Source organism: Schistocerca cancellata, chromosome 8 (genome assembly GCF_023864275.1).
Source record: "Schistocerca cancellata isolate TAMUIC-IGC-003103 chromosome 8, iqSchCanc2.1, whole genome shotgun sequence".
Classification (NCBI taxonomy): domain Eukaryota; kingdom Metazoa; phylum Arthropoda; class Insecta; order Orthoptera; family Acrididae; genus Schistocerca; species Schistocerca cancellata.
The window spans coordinates 330,685,318-330,712,405 of record NC_064633.1 but is presented as its reverse complement, the minus strand read 5'-3'; the positions used below and the strand labels follow the sequence as shown (position 1 = coordinate 330,712,405).

At 44.9% G+C, this 27,088-nt stretch overlaps 1 protein-coding gene across 1 annotated transcript; it reads right to left on the bottom strand.

The window, feature by feature from the left end:
- Positions 1-21,264, bottom strand: LOC126095549 (cholinesterase 1-like). The gene is made up of 5 exons (XM_049910328.1): positions 21,260-21,264; positions 20,921-21,177; positions 6,644-6,829; positions 3,096-3,316; positions 1-174 (listed from the first exon to the last, which is right to left on the bottom strand). The coding sequence occupies exons 1-5, from the start codon at positions 21,262-21,264 to the stop codon at positions 1-3; spliced, it is 843 nt and encodes a 280-aa protein (XP_049766285.1).
- Positions 21,265-27,088: the final 5,824 nt, after the last annotated feature.

Genomic DNA, 27,088 nt, shown 5'->3' with positions numbered 1-27,088 from the left:
TTACTTACAGGTGGATACGACGGTGCCTTCTGCGGAAGTGACGCCCACAATTATGGGCACCTGGTTGTAACTGCCGGTCCTGAGAATGTCTGCTGGAGGCTCGACGATCACCGCCGAGTCCGTTGGCGGTTCCACGGCGGGTACGAACGCCAGCGAAAGTGGACAGCGGTTCTCCTGTAAATTTTAGTAGTACCAAAGTCATCATCTACTCGTTGGTATAAACGAGAAACGTTCGTCATAACTGACACGAGATATCACCTGAAGCGCAAACTTCCTAAAATAATGTGTATGGAAACAGTCCACCTAGGGTAGTGTGTAACTACAAGACATTAGGTTACAGCTGTAACAATATCTCGTTTCAGAATGACTAGTATTCTTTGGATAGTTTTTCCATGATTCTGCTCTCCAATTTCAAAGGATTTTCCTGATTAGATCAAGAGGTCTGGACCACTTGCTTCTATTTTGTTTCGTTGTTGCTTGTGATGTACATCAGTGACCAAATGGTTCAAATGGCTCTGAGCACCATGGGTCTTAACATCTGAGGTCATCAGTCCCCTAGGTATTGACTCTGGCATCCAATCGATAGTACAGATGACGATTACTCTCCTCGGATACATTTTGCCACGCCTGCTCGACCTGTGCACGTAGTCCTGTAAGTACTGTTGGTTGCCGAGTCGCACGACTCACTTCTCGTCCCATCATGTCGGTTGGAGACAAGTCTGGAGATCGTGCTCGCCACGGAAGTTGCTGCACGTCTTGCAGAGCACGTTGAATTTCACGGCCAGTGTGTGGGTGAACATTTCCTGTTGGGACAACATATTACCTTCTTGTTTCAAGAAAGGCGAGAAAACGGGTCTAACAACATCCCGCACTTACCGAGCGCTGGTTAGCATCCCCACCCCCAACAAACACCAAAGCTGAACGAGAGTTGTGGCTTATCTGACAGGGCCTGGGATGGGACCGGTGAGTAATGGACAATGAATTCTACGAGATAGTGCTTACTAGGTCTACGACGCACGCGCAGAGGACTATCAACTGCGTGCAGGCAGCATCTTCTTCTACCGCTGAAGACCACAGCACGCCATTCCATCTTCCAAGTTTATCTTCTGACGGCACGTCGATGCTGTGGCGTGAGTGGAAGACGGGCTATAGGTACGCATGTCCGCAGTCTCACTGCTAATAACCGATTCGCAACAGTTCGTGTTGACACGTCTGGGCTCACAAGCGCTGCGCTGTGGTAGCTGGACGGTCTGCCACTGGTGCCCTTACAATACGACAATCGGCGCTGCTTGGACGTCCAGAACCTCGCCTACGGATGTGAGAATGTACAAGTGACCACTGTCACCAGCGTCGTTGTACAGTTGATGCACCACCTCCAACTTGTGTGGCAGTTCAACGAAAGGAAATTCAGCCACTCGGTAGGCCACGATGTAACCCTTTTCAAACTCGTTCAGTTGGCTATAGGAAGCACGAGTGCACCTCCGTGATATGGTTGCCTGCTTGCTTCACACTTTTGCAACACACTGAGCCTTCTACCTGCGAGAATCCCCTTTCAAAGGGTAGACACATATGGCGCCCTGTTATTATCTGTTGGCAAACAACGTTGAAACCATTATCAGTACGTATACCATCCACCTTCGGGGTGCACTCAGCCTCGTGATGCCAATTGAGGAGCTACTCGATCGAATAGTAGCGGCTTCGGTCAAGAATACCATCATAACGACCGGGAGTGTGGTGTGCTGACCCCACGCCCCTCCTATCCGCATCCTCCACTGCGGATGACACGGCGGTCGGATGGTCCCGGTAGGCCACTCGTGGCCTGAAGACGGAGTGCTTTTTTTTAATACCATCCACCAGCTGGCATATACTGTCATAGGATCAAAATCGACGTCGTTTTTCCGGGTGTGCCAATATTTTCCGGCAGTGTGTATGGACTGCATGTAATCTTGATAACAGAAACAAGCTTTTGAAAAGTAGTTCTACAGAAGAATGTTGAAAATTTGTTTGGTAGATTGAATACAGAATGAAGATGTACTGAATCGAATTGGGAAAGCACGAAATTTATGGCGCAACTTTTCTCAAAAAGGGGATCGATTGACAGGATGTGTCCTGAGGTATTAAGGAATTGTGAAATTGGTAATCGAAGGGAGCAGGGGGGGGGGGGCTAAAACAGTAGAAGAAGGCCAAGGCTTGAGTACAGTACAATGTTGGAATGGATACAGGTCACAGTAGCTATATGGAGTTGCAGGGGCTTGCACAGGATGGACTGGCGTGGAGAGCTTATAAAGGCACATTTGCATGCCGAGCGTGAGTTTCCTCGGAAACGCGAAATATTAATTAAATAAATAATCAGTGACAAATAAATAAAGCCTATGGCACACAACTGCAGCGCTGTGTCGCTGATAAAACAAAAGCACAATTACGTTACTCTTATGTTTGATTAAAAAAAGAGAGAGCTCTGGTAGAAGTGGTGCGAGAAGCACGTATTTTATTCTATTGTCTGGCACACCGCCATATTTCATGTTATAGAAGAATACTGCGAGTTGCAACCAGACTAGGCACTCGATTCTGTAAAGAATTTATATTTATAAAAGTAAGTAGGATTATGAACTGTAGGCTTATTCATTGAATATATCTGATTTAACTAACTGTGTAACTTTTTATGTTTAGTAGACAATCACCTCTGTACGACGTATTGGCATGGCTGGCAAATTATTGAAATATTGAGATTTAGATTATGAGTCCGCACCTACCGCAGCAGTCTTTGGAAACGATTTATTTACGAAGTCCGATTATTTCAGTTTTATTTCACGGTCAACTACGAGTAACATTGCCTTTACGAGAAAGCCATTGTCAAGCGTCTGATACCGAATAATTAAACGTCCACGTTCCAGATAAGCAAATATTAATTACAATTACAATCACAATCACCATCATACAGATAGAAAAATTAATATTTAAATAATATTTTTTATTTTATTTATTTTATAAGCTGCTTGGAACCAGTCTTTGGACTGAAGACAACAACGACAACAATATGCTTTGAATATATGGTTCGAGCGTAATTTGTTCATTAAAGTACATGGTTCACTTACGAGATCCGAGAGTGCGATTGAGGTGTCGTTAATGAGGTCTGAGTAGTTGGCAGCGCGAAAGAAGGCAGCCAACCGTACGTCGTCGTCCTCAGTGTGGTTGTCGCTCTGCGCCTGGAAACCGAGCGCCTCCGCCATACGGTATGCCTTCTCGCGAGGATTATCAGCCAGCGCCCAGGGGGTCGTCGCTACTCCACTCTGCATGATCACTTGGCTGAAGAGCCCTGTCGAGAAGTTCCAATGAAAATGGATGACTCACATATAATAATCACATGTAGTAATTACAAATGAAATTTATCCCCTACTGTCCTGCATTGATTGTATGTAATATTCGTAAGAAGATTAAATTTTGTATCATGCTATTATTTCAGGACAGCTACCTGTGTTTCACGAGCAACAGGTTTTAAGATCGGAGATTCTCGAACAAAAATTTGATAAAAAACAGTAAAAACCAGTAAGACTGTTGACCAACACACTTAAAACAAAGTCTGATACATCACGACTAATGCCTTTGTGTGCGCATCCTATTAGTCAGTATCCAATGATCGTTCTACGTTTTTTCAAAGCAATTTTGAATTGGTATTTCGGTTGTTTTGGTGGGACAGGATTTGACTTAGGTTTGTAATTACAATTATTCGTATAAATACAATTACTTATATATTTGGAGACTGAGTGAAACGTAATAATGTGCAAATAACTAGACTCCGCTCAAATTACCTGTTGCTTATTGGCGTCACGCTAAGAATATACAGAAACCAAACTATAATGGCCGACTCATGAAAGGCTGCCAGAAGAAAAGAATAATTACCTAACCATGATTATTGCAGTAGGTCGTGTAACTTAGTGGAGACATACAGTGCAAGCCGCTTTCGTCAGTTCAGTAGGAGGTCATATGCATTGAGGAACTGATGATTTCACGATCGCTGATTGCGAATTGAAGGCAAGGCGATGCAGACATGTAACACGTATAAGCAAAAAGGCCCAAAGACCTATATAGAGGCCCTCAAACATCAAGCAGGGTAGAGTTCCAGACAGAGAAGAGTTGCATCCAGCAGCCTCGTATTAACAACGGCCTGCAGCAGATACTGTGTGTGTGAGCATTACATTCAAGTAAGCTTGCACAGTAACAAGGACATGTAAAGCTTGCGTGAACGTACCTTTGGACTATGGTCACTGATATAATTCGTATATTTGTCTTCATGTACGTGCTTCTGTTTGTCACTTCCATGGTGAAGTGTGCAACTGACCCTAAGGTTTCGATTAAGAAAACCGGATCTGGCTGTTCCATGACCTGTGGTCTGTATTACCATACGTTGCTAATCTGTATGTCCGAATCCTGTGAGAGTTATAGGCCGGTGTGGCTATTGTTCTTATTACTGATTGGCCGCATTATTTATGTATTACACTTACTGAATTTATAAAACTGTGTCTGTGCTCTTCTGCATGTTCATGGTAAACACATGAAGAAGCATTAAGGGCAGACCAGTAAGCCAACCCAGATTCTCATTTCCTTGTCGTTCCCATCTCTATCTTCTTAGCCTGACATGGGACTCACTTTGTACTGTCTCAAATCAAAGAGACCTGAAAAATCTCAGCGTGATCCAACTGCTATCTCACTTCTGTACGCATCAGCTCGCTTGTCAAAGGTGGATGACCTGAAATCCCTCGTCATCTCTCATCAGAGTGTCAGCTTCTGAGTAAGTACGTTGCGACGTACGGTCACATTTTAAAAAATGGAAACAGGTACTTAAAGAACGCCGCTCTTGACACATTGTATAAGCTGATGAGGATGCCACTGAATGGAAACATGAAGCAAGACGGCAAGAAAAAAAAGTTGTAAACTACATTCATTGATTTGTACTACCCAACCATGCAATTGTTATCCACTGGTATGTTACAGAGATATTTTATGATACTGAAGTTGTACAAATACAATCTGGGGTCAATGATCATGCATTTCATCTTTATAATTAGGAGTTATAAAAGTTCTCAGAAAAGAGAAATTGGAACACTGTGGACTGCGACGAGGCTTTACTCCTGGAATGTTAACATAGAGAGAAGTTTCTTTCTGCAAATTCTGCTTGGATAGGGGTCTGGATAGATGATTTGTATTGTTAAGAGACGCCTTTGGAGCAATTTTGTAATTGTAAACTTATTGTCCGAGCTTTGGATGATATTCAGTATTAATGTAATAATCAGTAGTAGGGAAAAGTTTTTCCGAACTATGAGAATATAACTCACGTGTATAAAAGGGAATTTCGACGTGTTACTGTCAATATTAATGATTCTGCGTACAATTGTACGTCGGCGGGTTATGGATCGAATGAATCAGTGGACTTGTGGAACGAACGTGTACTTCTGAATTAGCCCTGCCTGGGGAAATATTCAAATTAATTTTAACATACAGTACGACAGCTACGATCCATTAGCCACTGACAGCACCACACTTGAACAACGTGTGAACTTCCTTCCATCTATAAACTATTAAAGAGATTCGAAGAGCAGCTTGACTTAACTAAAAAAGCGACCTTTACTATAAGATATTGTTACACCTTCTGAGGAATGCACCTTTCGCATCCAGAGAGAACGCATAAGACAGTAGTCATAATGGTTAGCTCAATTAGTTACACTCAAATCTTATGATTAAGATTAAAAACTAATAAAAATTAAGTCGTCATGTGCTTTACTATTTAATGAAATTCCAAAGCTTGAGTCAACACTACAAGTTTCTCGCTGATTTGTCTATTCAGTGATTCTGTCTACTGATTCGACAGGATTATGTAGTGTGTGTACTGTCTTTATTGTATTCATTGGTAACAATTGTACTACGTTTATGTTGCATGTTTTGAGATTGGTGGAGCATACAGGTCCAGACGGTATCAAATCAAGGACCATCATAAACGAGCTTCATAGTACAGTAGCAGAAAACAAAGTCAGTCGCACACACTAACTTTTGTTACCAGCTCTCACCTGTACCAAACTGTCAAAGAGTAGCGTTCCTTTTAGTTAATTTATTGGTGTTGGGCTGCTGCTGTGGACCGAAATCAAACTGGAGTCTCTAAATGGAAGATGAACAACACCAAATACTGTCTCAAATAGGAAATGCTATTTGTTTCTTGCTGAATACTGATGTAAAGCCAAGATCCCAGATTTCTATACGGTCCAGGGTTCAATTAACATCTGAAAAACTGAGATTAATTTACAATATTTTTAACAGAAAACTTTAAAAATTTGTAAAACGAATAGGGTAAAATGGATGGAACTCAAAAAGAATAACAGAGTGGATAACAATGTCTGTAAACAATAATGACAAGGAGACTAAACTTCCCAGTCAAGGATTTCACATAACGGCCGACAGTCTGATGCAGAAGGTTGTGACACTCGTTTGGTAACTCAAAGGCAAACACAAGTGGAGTAGGGAAGTGACGAAAAATTTTAATTCCGTCTAATGAGGTGATATATTTTCTTTCTGTATCTGGTTTAGAAGTCTTATAGTTCTTGAATGAATCCATATGGTTTATAGCCTTTATAACTTAAGGGGTGCTTCTCACCTCTGGTCGCTGGCGAAAGGAAGAGATGTGATGTCGAGGCGCCGCCAGCACTCTCACAAAAAATGGCGACCTTGCTAGGATCCCCACCGAAGGCGGCGATGTTGTTCTGCACCCACTGCAGCGCCAGCACCTGGTCCTTGAGGCCCGCATTGCCCAGGATGTCATCGTTCTGCAGGCTCATGAAACCTACCACATGCCAGCAACACATAAATTTCTCAAACTACTAGACATCAGCTCCTTAACGTCTAGTTCCTGAATTTTTTGTTCTGAAAAACAAAAATAAAAAATCCAACATAGAAACAATAGAAAACTAGCCAGAGGAGTCTAGTTAGCGGCATCTGCCAGATGACTCTTTATGGTTTCTTTGTCTGCTGTACTCAGAGTCATATGTATCAATTTTCTATAGGTGCAGATTAAAGTTGTTGGATAGGACGACACAGTGTCATACCCTGACATGCTAATCTTTAGAACGTAATGCATATGGTTTTTGTTTCATTCAAAACATTAAACTTTTAAATGTATTTTCTGTTTTACATTAAAGACAGTGAACCACTTCACGTAATGGAATACTTCGTCAGCACATCACCGGCTGTATGTTCCATTTGCCAACAGGTCATGCAAGGACATCACGATAGACAAATATGACTGTTGGATTGAAAATTTATTAGAGATCTAAAACGTGTCAAATACTGGAAAATACTGCACACTCACTATCATAATAAATGAATCCAGATTGTTTTGGACCATGCCTAGAGCAGTTTATTCAGATGATAGCAGACTCGAACTTCCGAAACGGTCTTTCATGTCAACATGGAAACAATTCTACAAACGCCAGTGTCATTTTACTGTGACCTCAGAGTTGTGATATTCTTCTGTGCAGTTTTTTTGAAAAATCTGACATTTCGCGTTACGTCCTTACTGTGGAGGAAAGATTTATGTCCTCAGAGTCTTTCAGGCAATACAATTGAATAATATCTTCTCAGTTTTCAAGACACATCGTTTGCGATAAAATACTCGAGCGTTCCATGACTGTCTCCACATCGTCGTCAGGCGTCAAAATCACTAACTGCCGGGGCTAGTGTGGTTTCCGTATATATAGGTATGACTCCAGCATCTGGCACTAATCATAGAGTGCCGAAACGCCGCGTCGCGGAAGGTGACTCGGTTAGCTCTTAGCAGCTCCTTCCCGCCATGGGGCTGGCACCACCTCTGAAGATGGATGCAAGACTTGATTATTGTTTCGTTATTTCATTATGTTATGTAAGGTGTGAAAACAGTGAAAATTGATCTCCACAACATAAATATCAGGTACTGCTAAGATGTGCATGTCACATTGAGATAAATCCCTTTTCTTCGAGAACCTCTGATAATCTGCAAATATTCTTCAATGCTAAATAATACCTTCACCAGCCGACTGACGTAATGTGGATCTGACTCGGCTGTGGAGACCATTGTAACATTTTCTTTAGGCATGATGTCTGGACAATGCGAGCTGCGGATATCGTTTTTTGGTAGAGAGAGATGTTGGCGACTGGGCATGATTATTGGATTTTAAAGTTCTGGGTTCTAAGTTTCTGAAGCTCAAATCTTGCTGTTGTTCAGCACATACCATGTACTGGGCTCTAGTATGGAAAAGAGTCCACTCGTCGCAAGTATATCACAATTAGTAGAAATCAAGAACAAAAAATAAAGACAATTAAAAGAAAAAGCAGTAACAGCGTTACTTTCACCCTTATCAAATATTAACATCCCATTATAGTGATCAGTCTCAAGACACTACAGTGCAGCATATCTCGTGCAAGTCTTTCATATTCTTACATTTTTCTTCGTCGATGGACGAAGATGTATCGATGACAGAAACCGTAGCTTTCGTAGTTCAGCGGCCCCGTCAGAATCGGAAGTAAATGCAGAACATAACCGCCAGACATGCAATTCACACGCCTGGGGAACTACAAAACTGGCGATGTAACTGCCAGCAGGGCAGATGGAAATAAATGCTCTTCCTGCAGCCATTTCAAGAAGGTGCACGTCAGCTGTGCTATGCCACCGTCTTCCTTCTACGACCACCACTGGACACTGTTAGTCTCCTCTGCTAGACTTGCCCAATGCCTTGCCTCGTCATGCTCTACTCCCAGAGGAGTTCGCCAGCAGCGTTCGACTGCGGATGATAGGCTCGGAAACATTTTCACCGGATAGATGCTCTACCGATGTCTGAGTCCTGTGGTGCTTTCTGTACTTTCTTACGTTATTATCAAGTGCCACTAACTGGATCCTGTGATAGACACTGATCTCCTGAAACTTTGTCAGTTCCTTCCACTTTTTGATAACTAACAAATAATGTAATTGAAAGAATGTTTACTCGTTACTGTAGGTTTCAGCACATATACACTCCTGGAAATGGAAAAAAGAACACATTGACACCGGTGTGTCAGACCCACCATACTTGCTCCGGACACTGCGAGAGGGCTGTACAAGCAATAATCACACGCACGGCACAGCGGACACACCAGGAACCGCGGTGTTAGCCGTCGAATGGCGCTAGCTGCGCAGCATTTGTGCACCGCCGCCGTCAGTGTCAGCCAGTTTGCAGTGGCATACGGAGCTCCATCGCAATCTTTAACACTGGTAGCATGCCGCGACAGCGTGGACGTGAACCGTATGTGCAGTTGACGGACTTTGAGCGAGGGCGTATAGTGGGCATGCGGGAGGCCGGGTGGAGGTACCGCCGAATTGCTCAACACGTGGGGCGTGAGGTCTCCACAGTACATCGATGTTGTCGCCAGTGGTCAGCGGAAGGTGCACGTGCCCGTCGACCTGGGACCGGACCGCAGCGACGCACGGATGCACCCCAAGACCGTAGGATCCTACGCAGTGCCGTAGGGGACCGCACCGCCACTTCCCAGCAAATTAGGGACACTGTTGCTCCTGGGGTATCGGCGAGGACCATTCGCAACCGTCTCCATGAAGCTGGGCTACGGTCCCGCACACCGTTAGGCCGTCTTCCGCTCACGCCCCAACATCGTGCAGCCCGCCTCCAGTGGTGTCGCGACAGGCGTGAATGGAGGGACGAATGGAGACGTGTCGTCTTCAGCAATGAGAGTCGCTTCTGCCTTGGTGCCAATGATGGTCGTATGCGTGTTTGGCGCCGTGCAGGTGAGCGCCACAATCAGGACTGCATACGACCGAGGCACACAGGGCCAACACCCGGCATCATGGTGTGGGGAGCGATCTCCTACACTGGCCGTACACCACTGGTGTGCACTGAATAGTGCACGGTACATCCAAACCGTCATCGAACCCATCGTTCTACCATTCCTAGACCGGCAAGGGAACTTGCTGTTCCAACAGGACAATGCACGTCCGCATGTATCCCGTGCCACCCAACGTGCTCTAGAAGGTGTAAGTCAACTACCCTGGCCAGCAAGATCTCCGGATCTGTCCCCCATTGAGCATGTTTGGGACTGGATGAAGCGTCGTCTCACGCGGTCTGCACGTCCAGCACGAACGCTGGTCCAACTGAGGCGCCAGGTGGAAATGGCATGGCAAGCCGTTCCACAGGACTACATCCAGCATCTCTACGATCGTCTCCATGGGAGAATAGCAGCCTACATTGCTGCGAAAGGTGGATATACACTGTACTAGTGCCGACATTGTGCATGCTCTGTTGCCTGTGTCTATGTGCCTGTGGTTCTGTCAGTGTGATCATGTGGTGTATCTGACCCCAGGAATGTGTCAATAAAGTTTCCCCTTCCTGGGACAATGAATTCACGGTGTTCTTATTTCAATTTCCAGGAGTGTATGTGCAGTACCCTACATCCACTTGAACCTCTTTATTGTGTTCAAGCTTTGGTCCGTACATTTTTTTACATGCACAATTCCTTTACCAGTGCCTTGATGCCTCTGTATATCGCCTGTTCATTAATATCTCTCAAATCCATAGAACCAACTCAATGCACCCATTGAATCTTCAGCATTCTTCTGTAGCACCACATTTCAAATCTTTTATTCTCTCTTGTTTTTCGCCTATGTCAACGTGAAAATAACCACTGGTAGCACTAGCAGTGGAGGGTAAATGAAACGTGTCGCGGTTTTGGGGGAGGGTACACGGAGAACAGTGCAGTCATTGTCGTTACACAGAAACGGAGCGATTTATCTGACATCCAAAAAGGACATGATCACTGGCTTTCGGAACAATAGTTGGAAGCATTTTGGAAATAGTGAACTTTGTAAACTGCCGTGGTTAAAGCATACCGTGCATGGTAAAATGGTCTATCCAAAACTGGAGCCAAAGCAACTGTGGCGCACCACGAGCCATAGATGAATGGAGTAAACGACGGCTGCGGAGATGTGTACAGGCGAACAGACGTGCAACTGTTGAGCAACTGACCGCCCAGATGAACCAAGGGGTTACCTACAGTGTCCCTCAACGACGATTCAGCGAACGTTGCTGAGTATGGGTTCTTCGCAGCTGGTGCCTGAATTTGTGCACCAACACTAACTACTGGTGATCGGTGATGAAGGCTGGAACTTGCACGCCAATGCCGCAAATGGACATCCTTTTCAGAAATTTCACGTTTTGTGTACCATGGGACAGATGGCCGTTGGCGTCTGTGACATGAAACGTCCTAAAGCAAACATCCTTCAACAATCGTCGTATGCGTCCGGGAGGGTGGATGGAGCGTTACGGTCTGGGGACTGTGACTGGACAGTGTATATAAAAAATCTTTCAGAAAGGACTTCGTAATAAGACTGCCTAAATTAGGAACTCCGATTATAAACTTCAATTTTTCGCGGCGATTCCAGAGGAATTATCCGAATTCGGACAGAAAATTACCGTCCAGTTGTACACTTCTTCTCACGAGCCAAAAAATTATGACTGCTGGTCACAGCGGAACCGAATGAGTTCTGATGTGCTTCTAGGTGTGCGAGGCGATAAGGAAGTATACAAACAAAGCAGACACGAATGGGGAATTATTCTACAGACGATGCTGGCCGCAAATTGCAAAATCCAGTGATATATAGCGGTCGTTGACGTGCGTATGTTGAAAGTACGAGTAGGCGACGAGATATTGGACATCCACGGCATCAGAGAACTTTGGGGTTGGGCCATCCCCTCCCCTTACAAGTGGGCCGAGCGGTCCTAGGCGCTTCCGTCTGGAACCGCGCGACCGCTAAGGTCACAGGTTCGAATGCTGCCTCGGGCATGGATGTGTGTGATGTCCTTAGGTTAGGTTTAACTAGTTCTAAGTTCAAGGCGACTGATGACCTCAGATGTTAAGTCCCATAGTGCTCAGAGCCATTTGAACTATTATTGTTGTATATCAGGCTACAGAGTACAATGCTGCTGCAGGCAATTAATTGGAGGGTAATTTTCTTTCCGATTTCGGATAATTCCTCAGGAATCCCCACAAGAAGTTTATGATTAGAGACCCTAATTTAGGCAGTGTTATTACGAAGTCTTCCCTAAAATGTTTATATATATATATATATATATATATATATATATATATATATATATATATATAGTGTTGAGTCACATTTCCCAGACCGTAACGCTCCGGCCTCCTTCCTGGACCCTTTTAATGATTGTTGCAGGATGTTTGCTCTGAGACGTTTCACGCCATACACGCCTCTTTCGCCAGACACCATTACGTGTTTCCATGATGACCCAACGACATTGTGCAGTGGGCACAGGATCAACGAGACTGGACCGTGGATGAATATAAATGTGTCAACTGGTCGGATAAACCACGTTTCTTGTTGCAGAAGGTCGGTAGTCGTGTCTGGATAGCCATTTTCCAGGAGAACAGCAGCTGGAAACGAACACCGCGCTACGGACGCAGGCTGGTGAGAGTAGTACGAAGGCGAGTCAAATGAAAACTTTAAACATATTTTTAAATTTTATTTATTGTGCAGAAGTGGTACAAAGCTGTATCACTTTCCAACATAATCTCCCCCATGCTCAATGCAAGTCATCCAGCGCTTACAAAGTGCATAAATTTCTTCTTCAGGAAAAAAACTTTTGTTAGTCTGCGGAACCACTCATGCACCGCGTGTCGTTCCTCCTCATCAGAACACAACTTTTTCCTCCCATTGCGTCTTTGAGTGGTCCAAACATATGGAAATCACTTGGGGCAAGGTCCGGTGAGTATGGTGGATGAGGAAGAGACTCAAAATGCAGGTCTGTGTTTGTTGCAACTGTTGCACGGGCAGTGTGGGGCCTTGCATTGTCATGTTGCAAAAGGACACCTGCTGACAGTAATCCACGTCACTTTGATTTGATTGCAGGCCGCAGATGATTTTTAGGAGATCTGTATATGATGCACTGATGACAGTGGTCCCTCTAGGCATGTAATGCTCCAAAATGACGCCTTTTTCGTCCCAAAAGAGAGTCAGCACAACCTTGCTGCTGATGGTTCTGTTCTAAACATCTTTGGTTTTGGTGATGAGAAATGGCGCCATTCCTTGCTCGCTCTCTTCGTTTCCGGTTGGTGGAAGTGAACCCAGGTTTCGTCCCCAGTAACAATTCTTGCAAGGAAGCCATCACCTTCTCGTTCAAAGCGCGTAAGAAGTTATTCACAAGCATCAACACGTCGTTCTCTCATTTCAGGAGTCAGCTGCCATGGTACCCATCTTGCAGACACTTTGTGAAACCGGAGCACATCATGCACAATGTGATGTGCTGACCCGTGACTAATCTGTAAACATGCTGCAATGTTATTCAGTGTCACTCGGCGGTTTTCCTTCACTACGGCTTCAACTGCTGCAATGTTCTGGGGTGTCACAACTCGTTGTGCCTGACCTGGACTAGGAGCATCTTCCACTGAAGTCACACCATTTGCGAACTTCCTACTCCATTCATAGATTTGCTGTTGTGACAAACGTGCATCATTACACTCAACGTTTATTCGTCGATGAATTTCAATAAGTTTCACACCTTCACTACCCAAAAACCGAATAACAGAACGCTGTTCTTCCCTGGTGCAAGTCGAAAGTGGGGCGACCATCTTTATACTGATACTCGGGCGGTATGTGTACATCTGCACTACGCTGCCACCTACAGGCCATTCTGCACGCTGTTTGTAGCACGCTTACCAACTTACAGAATAACGGCGCGAAATTTCGATTTGTTATTACAAATTTAAGGTTTACATTTGACTCACCCTCGTATTATAGTATGAGGAACATTCATCTAGTCCTCCATGGAAAGTGTGGTAATAATCGAAGGCACCATGGCAGCTGTGGACTACGAGAACATTATTGTGTTCTACCTGCAGCCCTTCATACTTCATGTCTTCCCTGACAAGGATGGCCCCTTCTAGCAGGATAGCTGTCCGTGTCACCAGGCCAAAATCATACCACTGTGGTTTGAGGAACGTGATAGCTGATTCACGGTCGTGTCTTGTCCACTAAAGTCACCTGATCACAAAACGACAGAACGCATTTAGGACGCCATAGGTCACCAGCTCCGCCACACAAACAACCGACCCTATTTTACGGGAATTCCCTGCCCTGTGCGTAGAACTCTGCTGCCAGACACTTCCAAAAACCAGACACACCCAGAAACCTACCAAGGAGTTTTTAATTCAATGCCATGCAGAATCATTGCGTTCCAAGAGTTGACCAACATGCTATTATGCAGGTGGTAAAAATGTACATCGGTGTATACAATGTGCGACTGGACCATGATGATCACTCTAGTCTTGATAATGCGGTGTTCTGAGTTTTCATGTAGCTCTAATTTTTTCTGTGAGTTCTATTACTTTCTTAAGTCAGTTTTGCACCTGTTTTCTTCTCTGTCTTAGTCTGACAGCACTTCCCATCTGTCAAAATCTTATATGTATTGGCTCTGAGAACTATGGTACTGAACTTCTGAGGTCACCAGTCCCCTATAACTTAGAACTACTTAAACCGAACTAACCTAAGGACATCACACACATCCATGCTCAAGGCAGGATTCGAACCTGCGACCGTAACGGTCGCGCGATTCCAGACTGTAGCGCCTAGAACCTGCTCGGCCAGCGCGGCCGGCCTTATATGTACTATTTCTGTATAAAACGTCCGAGGAATTTATCTGAACTCTATGTAGATCGGTTTTAACGTGTTGAATACGGAGTTGTTGCTTGTACGAGTATCTTAAAATTTCGTGGGTAACTCTTTTTGCTGGGAGTTTGTGGATGCTCCACTAAGACTATAATGTTGTTTTTCGAATCCATGCGGCGATGTCAAATAATTTTTCTGTTGTTTCATTTTAGTTTGGTTTGTATCCATCTGTTCTCACCCAGCATATCTCACATATCACCTCCAACAAGGGGCGATCAACACCTTTCCGTTCAAAGTCAGCACAGTCTACAATCGGTATGCCGATCACGCAAAATTGCCGTGAGGATTCTACGTCTGCATCTATATCTACATGGGTACTCCACAAATCACACTAAGGTGCCTGGCAGAGGGTTCATGAACCACCTTCACAATTCTCTATTATTCCAATCTCGTACAGCGCGCGGAAGGAATGAACATCTATATCTTTCCGTACGAGCTCTGATTTCCCTTATTTTATCGTGGTGACCGTTCCTCCCTATATTGGTCTGTGTCAACAAAATATTTTCGCATTCAGAGGAGAAAGTTGGTGATTGGAATTTCGTGAGAAGATTCCGTTGCAACGAAAAACGCCTTTCTTTTAATGATTTCCATTCCAGATCCTGTATCATTTATGTAACACTCTCTCCCATATTTCGCGATAACACAAAACGTGCTGCCTTTCTTTGAAGTTTTTCGATGTACTTCGTCAGTCCTATCTGATAAGGATTCCTCATCGCGCAGCAGTATTCTAAAAGAGGACGGACAAGCGTAGTGTAGGCAGTCTCCTTAGTAAATATGTTATATTTTCTAAGTGTTCTGCCAATAAAACGCAGCCTTTGGTTAGCCTTCCCCACAACATTTTCTGTGTGTTCCTTCCAATTTAAGTTGTTCGTAATTGTAATACCTAGGTATTTAGTTGATTTTACGGCTTTTGGATTAGACTGATTTATCGTGTAACCAAAGTTTAACCACTTCCTTTTAGCACTCATGTGGATCACCTCACACTTTTTGTTATTTAGGGTCAAATGCCACTTTTCGTAGCATTCAGATATCCTTTCTAAAGCGTTCCGCAGTTTGTTTTCATCTTCTGATGACTTTATTAGTCGATAAACGACAGGGTCAACTGCAAACAACCGAAGGCGGCTGCTCAGATTGTCTCAAAAATCGTTTATATAGGCAAGGAACAGCAAAGGGACTATAACACTACCTTGGGGAACGCCAGAAATCACTTCTGTTTTACTTGATGACTTTCCGTCAATTACTATGAACTGTGACCTCTCTGACAGGAAATCACAAATCCAGTCACATAACTGAGACGATATTCCATAAGCAAGCAATTTCACTATGAGCCGCTTGTGTGGCACAGTGTCAAAAGCCTTCCGGAATTCCATAAATACGGAATCGATCTGAAATCCCTTGTCAATAGCACTCAACACTTCGGGTGAATAGAGAGATATTCGTGTTTCACAGGAACGACGTTTTCTAAACCCATGTTGACTGTGTGTCAATAGACCGTTTCCTTCGAGGTAATTCATAATGTTCGAATACAATATATGTTCTAAAATACTGCTGCATATGGACGTTAACGATATGGGCCTGTAATTTAGTGGATTACTCCTACTACCTTTCTTGAAAATTGGTGTGACCTGTGCAACTTTTCAGTCTTTGAGTACGGAGATTTCGTCTAGCGAAAGGTTGTATATGATTGTTAAGTAAGGAGCTAATGCATTACCATACTCCGAAAGGAACCTAATTGGTAAATAGTCTTTAGAGGTAATCATCCCACCGGTGCACCAGGATGAAGATATCCGTTTGGTAAAATACCGTGTCCAGCTCAGTGGAGAGATCCGTAAGTGCCTCCTGCTCATACCTGTCCGACAGGAGTCGTCGACTCTACAAGGCCTTCGTTTAGGGACTCGATGCGTGTTATTCGCATGGCTTGGCGGAACTACTGCTTCCCTCCCAGACCTTGTGTCGAATCGTGACCAGCACGAAACTTGGCACACCATTCCACTACGGTAGTTTTCGTGAGACATCTCCCCTATACAAATTCTTCATTCTCCCTTGGATGACTACCGGCGTTTGCCTTTCGGCAGCTAAGAAAAATAACAGCACATTGCTCCCGTTTGAATGCATTTGGTAATAACGTCGTCATAGTTCACATACTTGCATTTACCGCACGCACGTCGAAAAGACACAAATACCTACACGTCGGTTTTTATATATCCGCATCGGAACAACGCTCTCTAACGGAAACACACTACTGGCCATTAAAATTGCTACATCACGAAGATGACGTGCTACGACGCGAAATTTAACCGACAGGAAAGAGATGCTGTGATATGCAAATGATTAGCTTTTCAGAGCATTCACACAAGGTTGGCGCCGGTGGCGACACCTACAACGTGCTGACACGAGGAAAGTTTCCAACCGATTTCTTATACACAAACAGCAGTTGACCGGCGTTGCCTGGTGAAACGTTGTTGTGATGCCCCGTGTGAGGAGGAGAAATGCGTACCATCACTTTTCCGACTTTCATAAAGGTCAGATTGTAGCCTATCGCGATTGCCGTTTATCGTATCGCGACATTGCTGCTCGCGTTGGTCGAGATCCAATGACTGTTAGCAGAATATGGAATCGATGGGTTGAGGAGGGTAATACGGAACACCGTGCTGGATCCCAACGGCCTCGTATCACTAGCAGTCGAGATGACAGCCATTTTATACGCATGACTGTAATGGCTCGTGCAGCCACATCTTGATCCCTGAGCCAACAGATGCGGACGTTTACAAGACAACAACCATCTGCACGAACAGTTCGACGACGTTGGCAGCGGCATGGACTATCAGCTCGGAGAACATGGCTGCGGTTACCCTTGATGCTGCATCACAGACAGGAGCGCCAGCGATGGTGTACTCAACGACGAACCTGGGTGCACGAATGGCAAAACGTCATTTTTTCGGATGAATCCAGGTTCTGTTTACAGCATCATGATAGTCCCATCTGTGTTTGGCGACATCGCGATGAACGCACATTAGAAGCGCGTATTCGTCATCGCCATGCTGGCGTATCACTCGGCGTGATGGTATGGGGTGCCATTGGTTACACGTCTCAGTCACCTCTTGTTCGCATTGACGGCACTTTGAACAGTGGACGTTACATTTCAGATGTGTTACGACCCGTGGCTCTACCCTTCATTAGATCCCTGCGCAGCCCTACATTTCAGCAGGATCATGCACGACCGCATGTTGCAGGTCCTGTACGGGCCTTTCTGGATATAGAAAATGTTCGACTGCTGCCCTGGCCAGCACATTCTCCAGATTTCTCACCAATTGAAAACGTCTGGTCAATGGTGTCCGAGCAACTGGCTCGTCACAATACGCCAGTCACTACTCTTGATGAAGTTGCATGGGCAGCTGTACATGTACACGCCATCCAAGCTCTGTTTGGCTCAATGCCCAGGCGTATCAAGGCCGTTATTACGGCCAGAGGTGGTTGTTCTGGGTACTGATATCTTTGGATCTATGCATCCAAATTGCGTGAAAATGTAATCACATGTCAGTTCTAGTATAATACACTCCTGGAAATGGAAAAAGAACACATTGACACCGGTGTGTCAGACCCACCATACTTGCTCCGGACACTGTGAGAGGGCTGTACAAGCAATGATCACACGCACGGCACAGCGGACACACCAGGAACCGCGGTGTTGGCCGTCGAATGGCGCTAGCTGCGCAGCATTTGTGCACCACCGCCGTCAGTGTCAGCCAGTTTGCCGTGGCATACGGAGCTCCATCGCAGTCTTTAACACTGGTAGCATGCCGCGACAGCGTGGACGTGAACCGTATGTGCAGTTGACGAACTTTGAGCGAGGGCGTATAGTGGGCATGCGGGAGGCCAGGTGGACGTACCGCCGAATTGCTCAACACGTGGGGCGTGAGGTCTCCACAGTACATCGATGTTGTCGCCAGTGGTCGGCGGAAGGTGCACGTGCCCGTCGACTTGGGACCGGACCGCAGCGACGCACGGATGCACGCCAAGACCGTAGGATCCTACGCAGTGCCGTAGGGGACCGCACCGCCACTTCCCAGCAAATTAGGGACACTGTTGCTCCTGGGGTATCGGCGAGGACCATTCGCAACCGTCTCCATGAAGCTGGGCTACGGTCCCGCACACCGTTAGGCCGTCTTCCGCTCACGCCCCAACATCGTGCAGCCCGCCTCCAGTGGTGTCGCGACAGGCGTGAATGGAGGGACGAATGGAGACGTGTCGTCTTCAGCGATGAGAGTCGCTTCTGCCTTGGTGCCAATGATGGTCGTATGCGTGTTTGGCGCCGTGCAGGTGAGCGCCACAATCAGGACTGCATACGACCGAGGCACACAGGGCCAGCACCCGGCATCATGGTGTGGGGAGTGATCTCCTACACTGGCCGTACACCACTGGTGATCGTCGAGGGGACACTGAATAGTGCACGGTACATCCAAACCGTCATCGAACCCATCGTTCTACCATTCCTAGACCGGCAAGGGAACTTGCTGTTCCAACAGGACAATGCACGTCCGCATGTATCCCGTGCCACCCAACGTGCTCTAGAAGGTGTAAGTCAACTACCCTGGCCAGCAAGATCTCCGGATGTGTCCCCCATTGAGCATGTTTGGGACTGGATGAAGCGTCGTCTCACGCGGTCTGCACGTCCAGCACGAACGCTGGTCCAACTGAGGCGCCAGGTGGAAATGGCATGGCAAGCCGTTCCACAGGACTACATCCAGCATCTCTACGATCGTCTCCATGGGAGAATAGCAGCCTGCATTGCTGCGAAAGGTGGATATACAATGTACTAGTGCCGACATTGTGCATGCTCTGTTGCCTATGTCTATGTGCCTGTGGTTCTGTTAGTGTGATCATGTGATGTATCTGACCCCAGGAATGAGTCAATAAAGTTTCCCCTTCCTGGGACAATGAATTCACGGTGTTCTTATTTCAATTTCCAGGAGTGTATATTTGTCCAATGTATACCCGTTTATCATCTGAATTTCTCCTTGGTGTAGCAATTTTAATGGCCAGTAGTGTATCTTGCTTGCCCCATATATATGAATATAAGATTTTTGCAGACATACAGGCCTTATGATTTGATAATGATGTTGTATAGTTTGTTTTTTGTATTGTGTGCGTGGATTTTAATAGAGAAATTCTCTGTTCCATTTTTATTTCTTCCACAGTAGATTCAAGGAACTCGCATAGGAATATTAAGTACGGAACTCCCTCGAATCAACCATACTTTTTGGACAATTTTTCTATGTCGTGGTTACAGCACATGAACTGAGTTCTTTTTTGGGAGAAAGTATGTAAGCCAAGCTTTTGAGCGTATTAAGTGTCCGAAAAATGTCACATTACAGCCTTAAGCTACTGGTTAAATTATTTATTCAACCTTTTCAGTCGTCTGACCGTCATCAAGTTCATAAAAGTACTCGCAGCATCATGTGATATTGCTGAAGACTTGGCAGAAACGTAGTCACAGTACATTATTGGTGGCAGAGGTGGTGATAAATCCATTAACAATAGACTGTCACCATATGTTAATAGAAATTATGTCGAAAATCTATAAAAACTGTGCTACGGAGAGCACACGTTCATAACAGGATTGCAGTTTTAACGTGAGTGTGTACACTCCACAGCGCAGTTCTTAAAGATCAACGACGTAATTTATATTGTGATAGGATGACAGTGTATTGTCTATGTTTTTATGAACTGACAATAACGAGTTTATATTTCTTCTAACATGATGCTGTGAATAATTCTATGAACTTGATGATGGCCAGACGATTGGAACTGGTTGTATAAATAAAGTATTTTACCAGCAGCTCAAGACGATAATACGACATTTTTCAAATATATAAAAGCTGTTGGGCACTTCCTCCTGAAAATATATTAATTTCTGTTTCATTCCAGTGGTTTCGAAATTTGCTAATATTGCCAAACAGCGAAAGCACAGCATGACATACCATCATAAGTACATTTTTTAAGTATCGATCGTAAGATTTCGATTTGTCTCTTGCTGTCCTCATTTCGACGTCGCATGATTCTGTGTTGCTTTAATCGCCCTAAGCGATTTCCCTTACGACCAGAATCTTCTGGATTTCTCAAAAATAGTCGTAGGTAACGCCTGTCCTGACAAAAATAAAATGATTTACTTACCAAGGGCGCCGAGACGATAGGCGGTTGTGACCAACACAACGCCCTTCTCCACGAAATAGTGTGGAGTACCACTGAAGGAAAAACCCCTTGAGAAGCCGCCACCATGAATGTAGACCATGACGGGGAAAGGACCACCCCCCGTAGCCGGCACATACACGTTGAGGTAGAGGCAGTCTTCGGAGCCGTCGTAGTCGGTCTGGGGGCAGCCTCGCGCGAGGGTAAGCGCGTCTCGAACCCCGGACCACGAGCTGCGGGTCCTGCGCACGTCAGCACATGCGTCAAGGATCGGCTAGCAAGACCAATCGCTACTGCCACACATACATGCACGCATCACAGTACGACATATTGATCCACACATTTAAACATTAATACACTTTGGGAGGTTCCTGCCCCATTCTGTGGCATCTAATAGTCAGTCTACCAGACGAGTGGCTTGCCAAGCGAGTGCAATTATTATTCGTACATCAGAAATATTTTCATGATTGTCGTACCCTCTGCAACTATGCTTGAAATATGAGCCCTAGTGCCAATCAGTTAAGCTATAATTTATTCTCGTCCTTACTTTTTAATGCAACGGAATGGATAACGCATCTGAATAGTAGCTATTACACATTTCTGATGGACTCACTCCACCCTGGCAAGACCACATTTCCTTCCTGTGGTGTATATTTTATCCAAGGCTTGGACATCCCAGCAAGAAAATGGAGGTTATGGTAAAATACTTCAACAAAATGGCTACCCACAACCCACTAATCAAGACCACTATTTGTCTCATATATCTCCTCTTTTATTACAATAAATTCTTTCATGCTAATGTTGCAAAATTTCTTGCATAACACTTAAACACAATAGTAAAACAAGTGATTCTCCACCCAATGGGCATGATATAACATAAGCATTATACTATTCTATGGTCTCGTGATGTTTCTGTCTTTTGCTACTGTGCATTTTCTGCATTAGTAAGGAATCTTTTGCTACTTCATTCTCTCCCACACTCTCATAATCTCATTCATTAGCAACATAACGAATTTACTGACTTTCGTGCTGTACTAGGAAAAATCATGCTTGACCCACTAAATTCGCTACTGTCGCATGCAAATCACACATATTAAATACACATTATAAATCACACTGACAGTATAAAGTACACCTCTAAAAACAAAATGTTTTGTTTTCCACTCGTTCTGCTTTCCCACACCAAACAGTAGTCATCTCAGATTCACACGTCACTGATCCATGTAATAATTTTCCTACCACAAACTCTGGAGGATTTATGCACATCTCCCTGTGCAATGCAACCCTCATGGCGTTGCCGAGTAGGTGGCTGACACACCTTAATTCACTCTCAGAGTATCTTAATATCAAGCTGGTGTCACACGAATGTATCGCATAATGGAAGTTTTGGTATCTTATTTATTTGACACATGGATCCTCAACTGAATGCTAGGACAAGCACTTCTAATTCTTTTTATTGTCTCATAGTCAGGTTGAGACTCACACTGTACTCACCATGTGGAAGTGCATGTCTCTAATTCAAGTTCTGCAAACGGAAATTTTAATTATTTTCAACTTAGATTTACACACGCAAGTATTTCATCTTAATACTAACACACGCTAGTATTTCGTCTTATGATTACAACACGTGGTTTCTTTGTCACTTCCGAAGAATCCTATATTCTCCATGAATTTTTACCTGCATAACTTTCTCAGAATAATTTATATCAGCCTCCCACCAAAAGTTTCTGAAAAGAGAAACTATTAGTTCATATACTCCTAAATATTCTACATGCATACCATTTTCATTTAACTTTGTTTTTCTGGAGCACACATAGAGCACGTCTTCACACCTCAGGAACCAGCGACATAGTGCTGAAACATGGCAGCTCATCCGGTCACCCAGCGCTTCCACACAAGTGACGGAGGACCTTGCCACCGTTTTGGTCAGCCACATTCCAGGCCCTCTGGTGCTCTGGTCTACTCCCTCTCTTTGGTTCGGCCAAAGGTGACCAGAGAACCGTCTCAAGGTTGATTATAGTATCTACCTTCACTATCTGGGGTCAGCAGACGACCAACCATTCATTCCATTCACAAACATTACCAAACTGGATTCAGGGATCTATTTTAAGGAAGTGCACATCTGAATAATTAAACATACAAATTGCCCTTCTTTCATACATTGGTAACTGGCTTCGGTGTATTAAATAAAATGGTTTTGGTCTATAAAAAACGCTGTTCTGACAAAAACAACAAAGTATGTTATTGTACATCTTTTCTATGTCGGACAGTACTCTACCCTTTCAACTTAAACAACGTTACTCTACACTGAAGGGAAAAATCTCTGCAGCAAAAAGTAATTAATGTGGACTAAAGAAATTTCGGGAATACATTTGTCTAGGTAACTTTTTAAGTGATTACCGTTGCAAATCGCAGCTTAATGCAAGTGTGAGATAAGCCATTGCAAATGTGAAATGCTGGTACATTAATAACCGGTGTAAATGCTAAAATGTTGAATGCGAGCATGCAAAGGCGCTTGCGTTGTGTTGTACAGGTGCCGAATGTCAATTTGTGGGTTGGGGTTCCAAGCTTGTTGCACTTGGTCGGTCAATACAGGAACGGTTAATGCTGTTTGTGATGGACAACGCTGGAGTTGTCGTCTGTAGAGCTTGTTGGGCTAAAAAAGCGGTAGGTGGGCGAGCGTTGTCCTGTTGGAAAATACGCCGCAGACTGCTGTTCATGAATGGCATCACAACAGGTTGAAGCACCAGAATTACTACAAATTTGCACTCAGGTTGCTTGGAACAACCACGAGAATGTTCCTGTTGTCAAACAAAATCGCAATCCAGACCATAACTCCAAAGCAGCCATGGACGCGGATAGGGCAGCCTTTAAGGCCACCCTGACTGCAGAGACGGAGGAGGCATGCAACCAGCTGCGGCAATTGCGCTCGCAGATGGCGCACGACATCTGTGAGGACGCCGCAAGCGAAGAGAAGACACCAGCCGCCGCTCCCCTGACGGAGCAGCCGGCGGAAGGACACACCGCGGCGGACACACTGGACACCGAAGACGACGGAACGCGCCGCAACAACGCCGAAGCCTATCGGCTCCGAGCAGCTCTGCTCTGACGAGTGGGGTACCAGAGCGATCAGGACGCTCAAGGGCATGGGCTACGTCGTCCGCCACACGGGCAAGACTCAGCCGCGGCGCTCGGCTTCGACGCACACCCACCAGACACCGATGGACGACCTGGACCCTCCCCCGAGCGAAGTCACCACTGGCAGCGGGGCTTTGGGCTCTCACAGCTCAAACTGTAGCACACAGTGCTGCAGTATCGCCACGGACTGATCTCTAATGACGAACACTTGGCATGAGATGGTATCCGATTGCACGATACCCGCTTCTAACTTAACTCATCCTTACATGACCTATCGCAGTCCGCAAGACATCCACTACTGCTCTTACTACCCTAACTATCGCAGAGGTTTTTTTTTCCTTGGCGCTTGCCTTGACACTTTTTTCCCTCTGACCTTCAAACCGCTTCCCTTCGTTCGACTTTCGACCCAATCTGTCTCCAGATGGGCGCATATTAATGGTTAACCTTAACCAGACGTACGCAAACATCGCAGTACCCACATCCTGCGACACCTCACTTTAGTGAGAACTAACCCTTATGCACAGATGGCAGTAGACCTTTTCAGTTGGCCATCATGCCGGTGTGGGCGTGGAAGGGCTCCACTTCTTAAAAACAAAATCCAGGTGTAGGTCATGCGTGTAGCACGTAGAGAGGTTGTTTCGGGCCATCAGCTGGCCTCCTCCTAACCAAACACGGCTGTCACTGGCACTGTAGAAAGACCAGCTTTCATCTGAAAACAAAAGAGATCTCCACCCTGCCCTCCAATGAGCTCTAGCTTGACAGCACTGAAATCGCAAATGGTGGTGGTTTCCGGTCAGTGGAATGCATGCTAGAGGGCATCTGCCTCGGAGTTGTCCTTGAAGTAACCGATTAGTCACTGTTCGTTGTGTCACTGTGATGCCAAATTCTGCTCAAATTGTTGTTGCAGTTGCTGAACGATGCGTCAGAGCCATACGCTGGACACGATGGTCTTCCCTCCCGGCAGTGTCACGTGAGCGTCCGGAGCCCAGTCTGCCTGTACCCTTACATCCTCGTGACTACCGCTGCCAGTGGTCATGTGCAGTAGCTACATTTGGTTAAAATGGTTCAAATGGTTCTGAGCTCTGTAGGACTTAACATCTGAGGCCATCAGTCCCCTAGAACTTAGAACTACTTAAACCTAACTAACCTAAGGTCATTACACACATCCATGCCCGAGGCAGGATTCGAACCTGCGACCGTAGCAGTCGCGCGGTTCCGGACTGAAGCACCTAGAACCGCTCGGCCACCGCGGCCGGCAGCTACATTTCTGCCACGTCTTTCAGCAATATCTCAGGAGAAACATCCTTCTCGTAGCCCTATTATACGACCTAATTCAAACTGAATGAGATGTTGAGAACGGCATTTTTGTCGCCTTAATGGCGTTCTTGATTAACATCTACTCAGCACGTCCAGGTTCAAAGGTAACTTATACCCACGACCGTTGTTGCGTGTATTTGAAGCAAACCTGATCCGCATCGTCATAGTGACGCTACTAGCGCGACTCTTATGAGACTGGCACGAAATATGAATAAACATCAGCTTTCAGATGTAGAAAGATTCCCTCCAGCATTCTTTGATGTCGCACAACTCCTTCTTCAGGCAACGATAGGTTCAAAGTTTATTTATTCATTTATTCAGTGATTTGGTCTGGGCATATTGAGATCTCCAGGTCCTCAGACCAGATCAAACACCTCACATAAGTTTGCAAAATTTTACACACCCGTATAAAGGACACTTGGCGCTTTGGAGCGCTACGTACAGGGTTTTAGGGATATGAGAGCAGATATTTTTATTGATGACTGAGGACAGTGTACTGAACAACATTATATCGGTATGTACTTCATCTGCAGACTAACAATTATAACTACTAGGAGTAGTATGTTTCTAGATAGGTTAGTATCTTCAAGTAGTTGTGCCAAGAGAATTCATTAACGCTTACGAGGGCTGTTCAGGAAGTAAGCTCCGATCGGTCGCGAAATGGAAATGACAGTGAAAATCCGATGAAGCTTTGCACAGATGTGTTGAGCAGTGTCTCTAGCAATCCTGTCGATCGTTTCCCGTATCTCTTTTTAGTTCCGAGCACACAGTGAACACGTAAAGATGCCTAGACCAACAGTGTCTCCCTCTAAGTATGGGTCCTAGAGATTTCGCCTTATTTCATGCAGCCGCACATAACGTAACTCTCATGCATTTCTTTCTTCATGACAGTTCTTGGCCGCACACTATAGGGGCAATGAGAACGCCCCTGCAGCGTTTTAGATGGAACGTGTTTGATCAACCACCATGCAGTCCGGACTTGGCTCTCTACTCACGTGAACCGCTATGAAGACATTTTGGTGCAGACAACGAAATGCAGACCAGCGTAGAGAAACCACAGGCAGCTGTTTTTTATGGTAGGATGTTGGAAAGTTGGTACAATGCTACGACAAATGTCTAAGTCGGAGCGACGCCTGTGTAAAGAAGTAGCTGGAAGGTATAGCAAACTGTTACAAATAAAACATTTTTGATTATCACTGCGGTTTCCATTTCGCAACCGATCGATCCTTACTTTCCGAACAGCTGTCAGTTACTTTCTCCTGGGCAGCAGGTCAGGTGTTGAAGAGTGGACGCATGGACGCAAAACATGTGGCCTATAGTGACAGTTGTAGTCCACTTAGCGGTGAAGTTACGACTGTGCAGAAAGGATCAGGTAGTAAATTATGTGACCTGTTTATGGGATGAGTGTTAGACGTAGAGAGAAACACACACACACTGGAGTGGACACATATTATAGTACCAACGATAACAGTATCTGCAGTTACAGTTGTGTTTGAAAAGTCATAGTCTTTCTAAAAATCACAATCAGCATTTTTGTGTAGAGAATTTTAGAAACAATGTATGTTTATTTTTTTGTTTAAAGTTTAAAAAGGATCTAAATTCTGACAGGTAAAGGTAAAAAGACAAAATTGACGTTTGAAAACTTTAAAAAGGACGGCGACCATTATTAAAAAGAAGCACTGCACTTTCATTAACAAG

What these genes read in the sequence shown, in the direction of transcription:
- LOC126095549 (XM_049910328.1), bottom strand. An exon ending in CTATCGTCTCGGCGCCCTTG is followed by an intron (nt 6,830 to 20,920) that starts GTAAGTAAATCA and finishes GGCATGTGGTAG; the next exon opens with GTTTCATGAGCCTGCAGAAC. An exon ending in CCTTTCGCCAGCGACCAGAG is followed by an intron (nt 3,317 to 6,643) that starts GTGAGAAGCACC and finishes ACTTCTCGACAG; the next exon opens with GGCTCTTCAGCCAAGTGATC.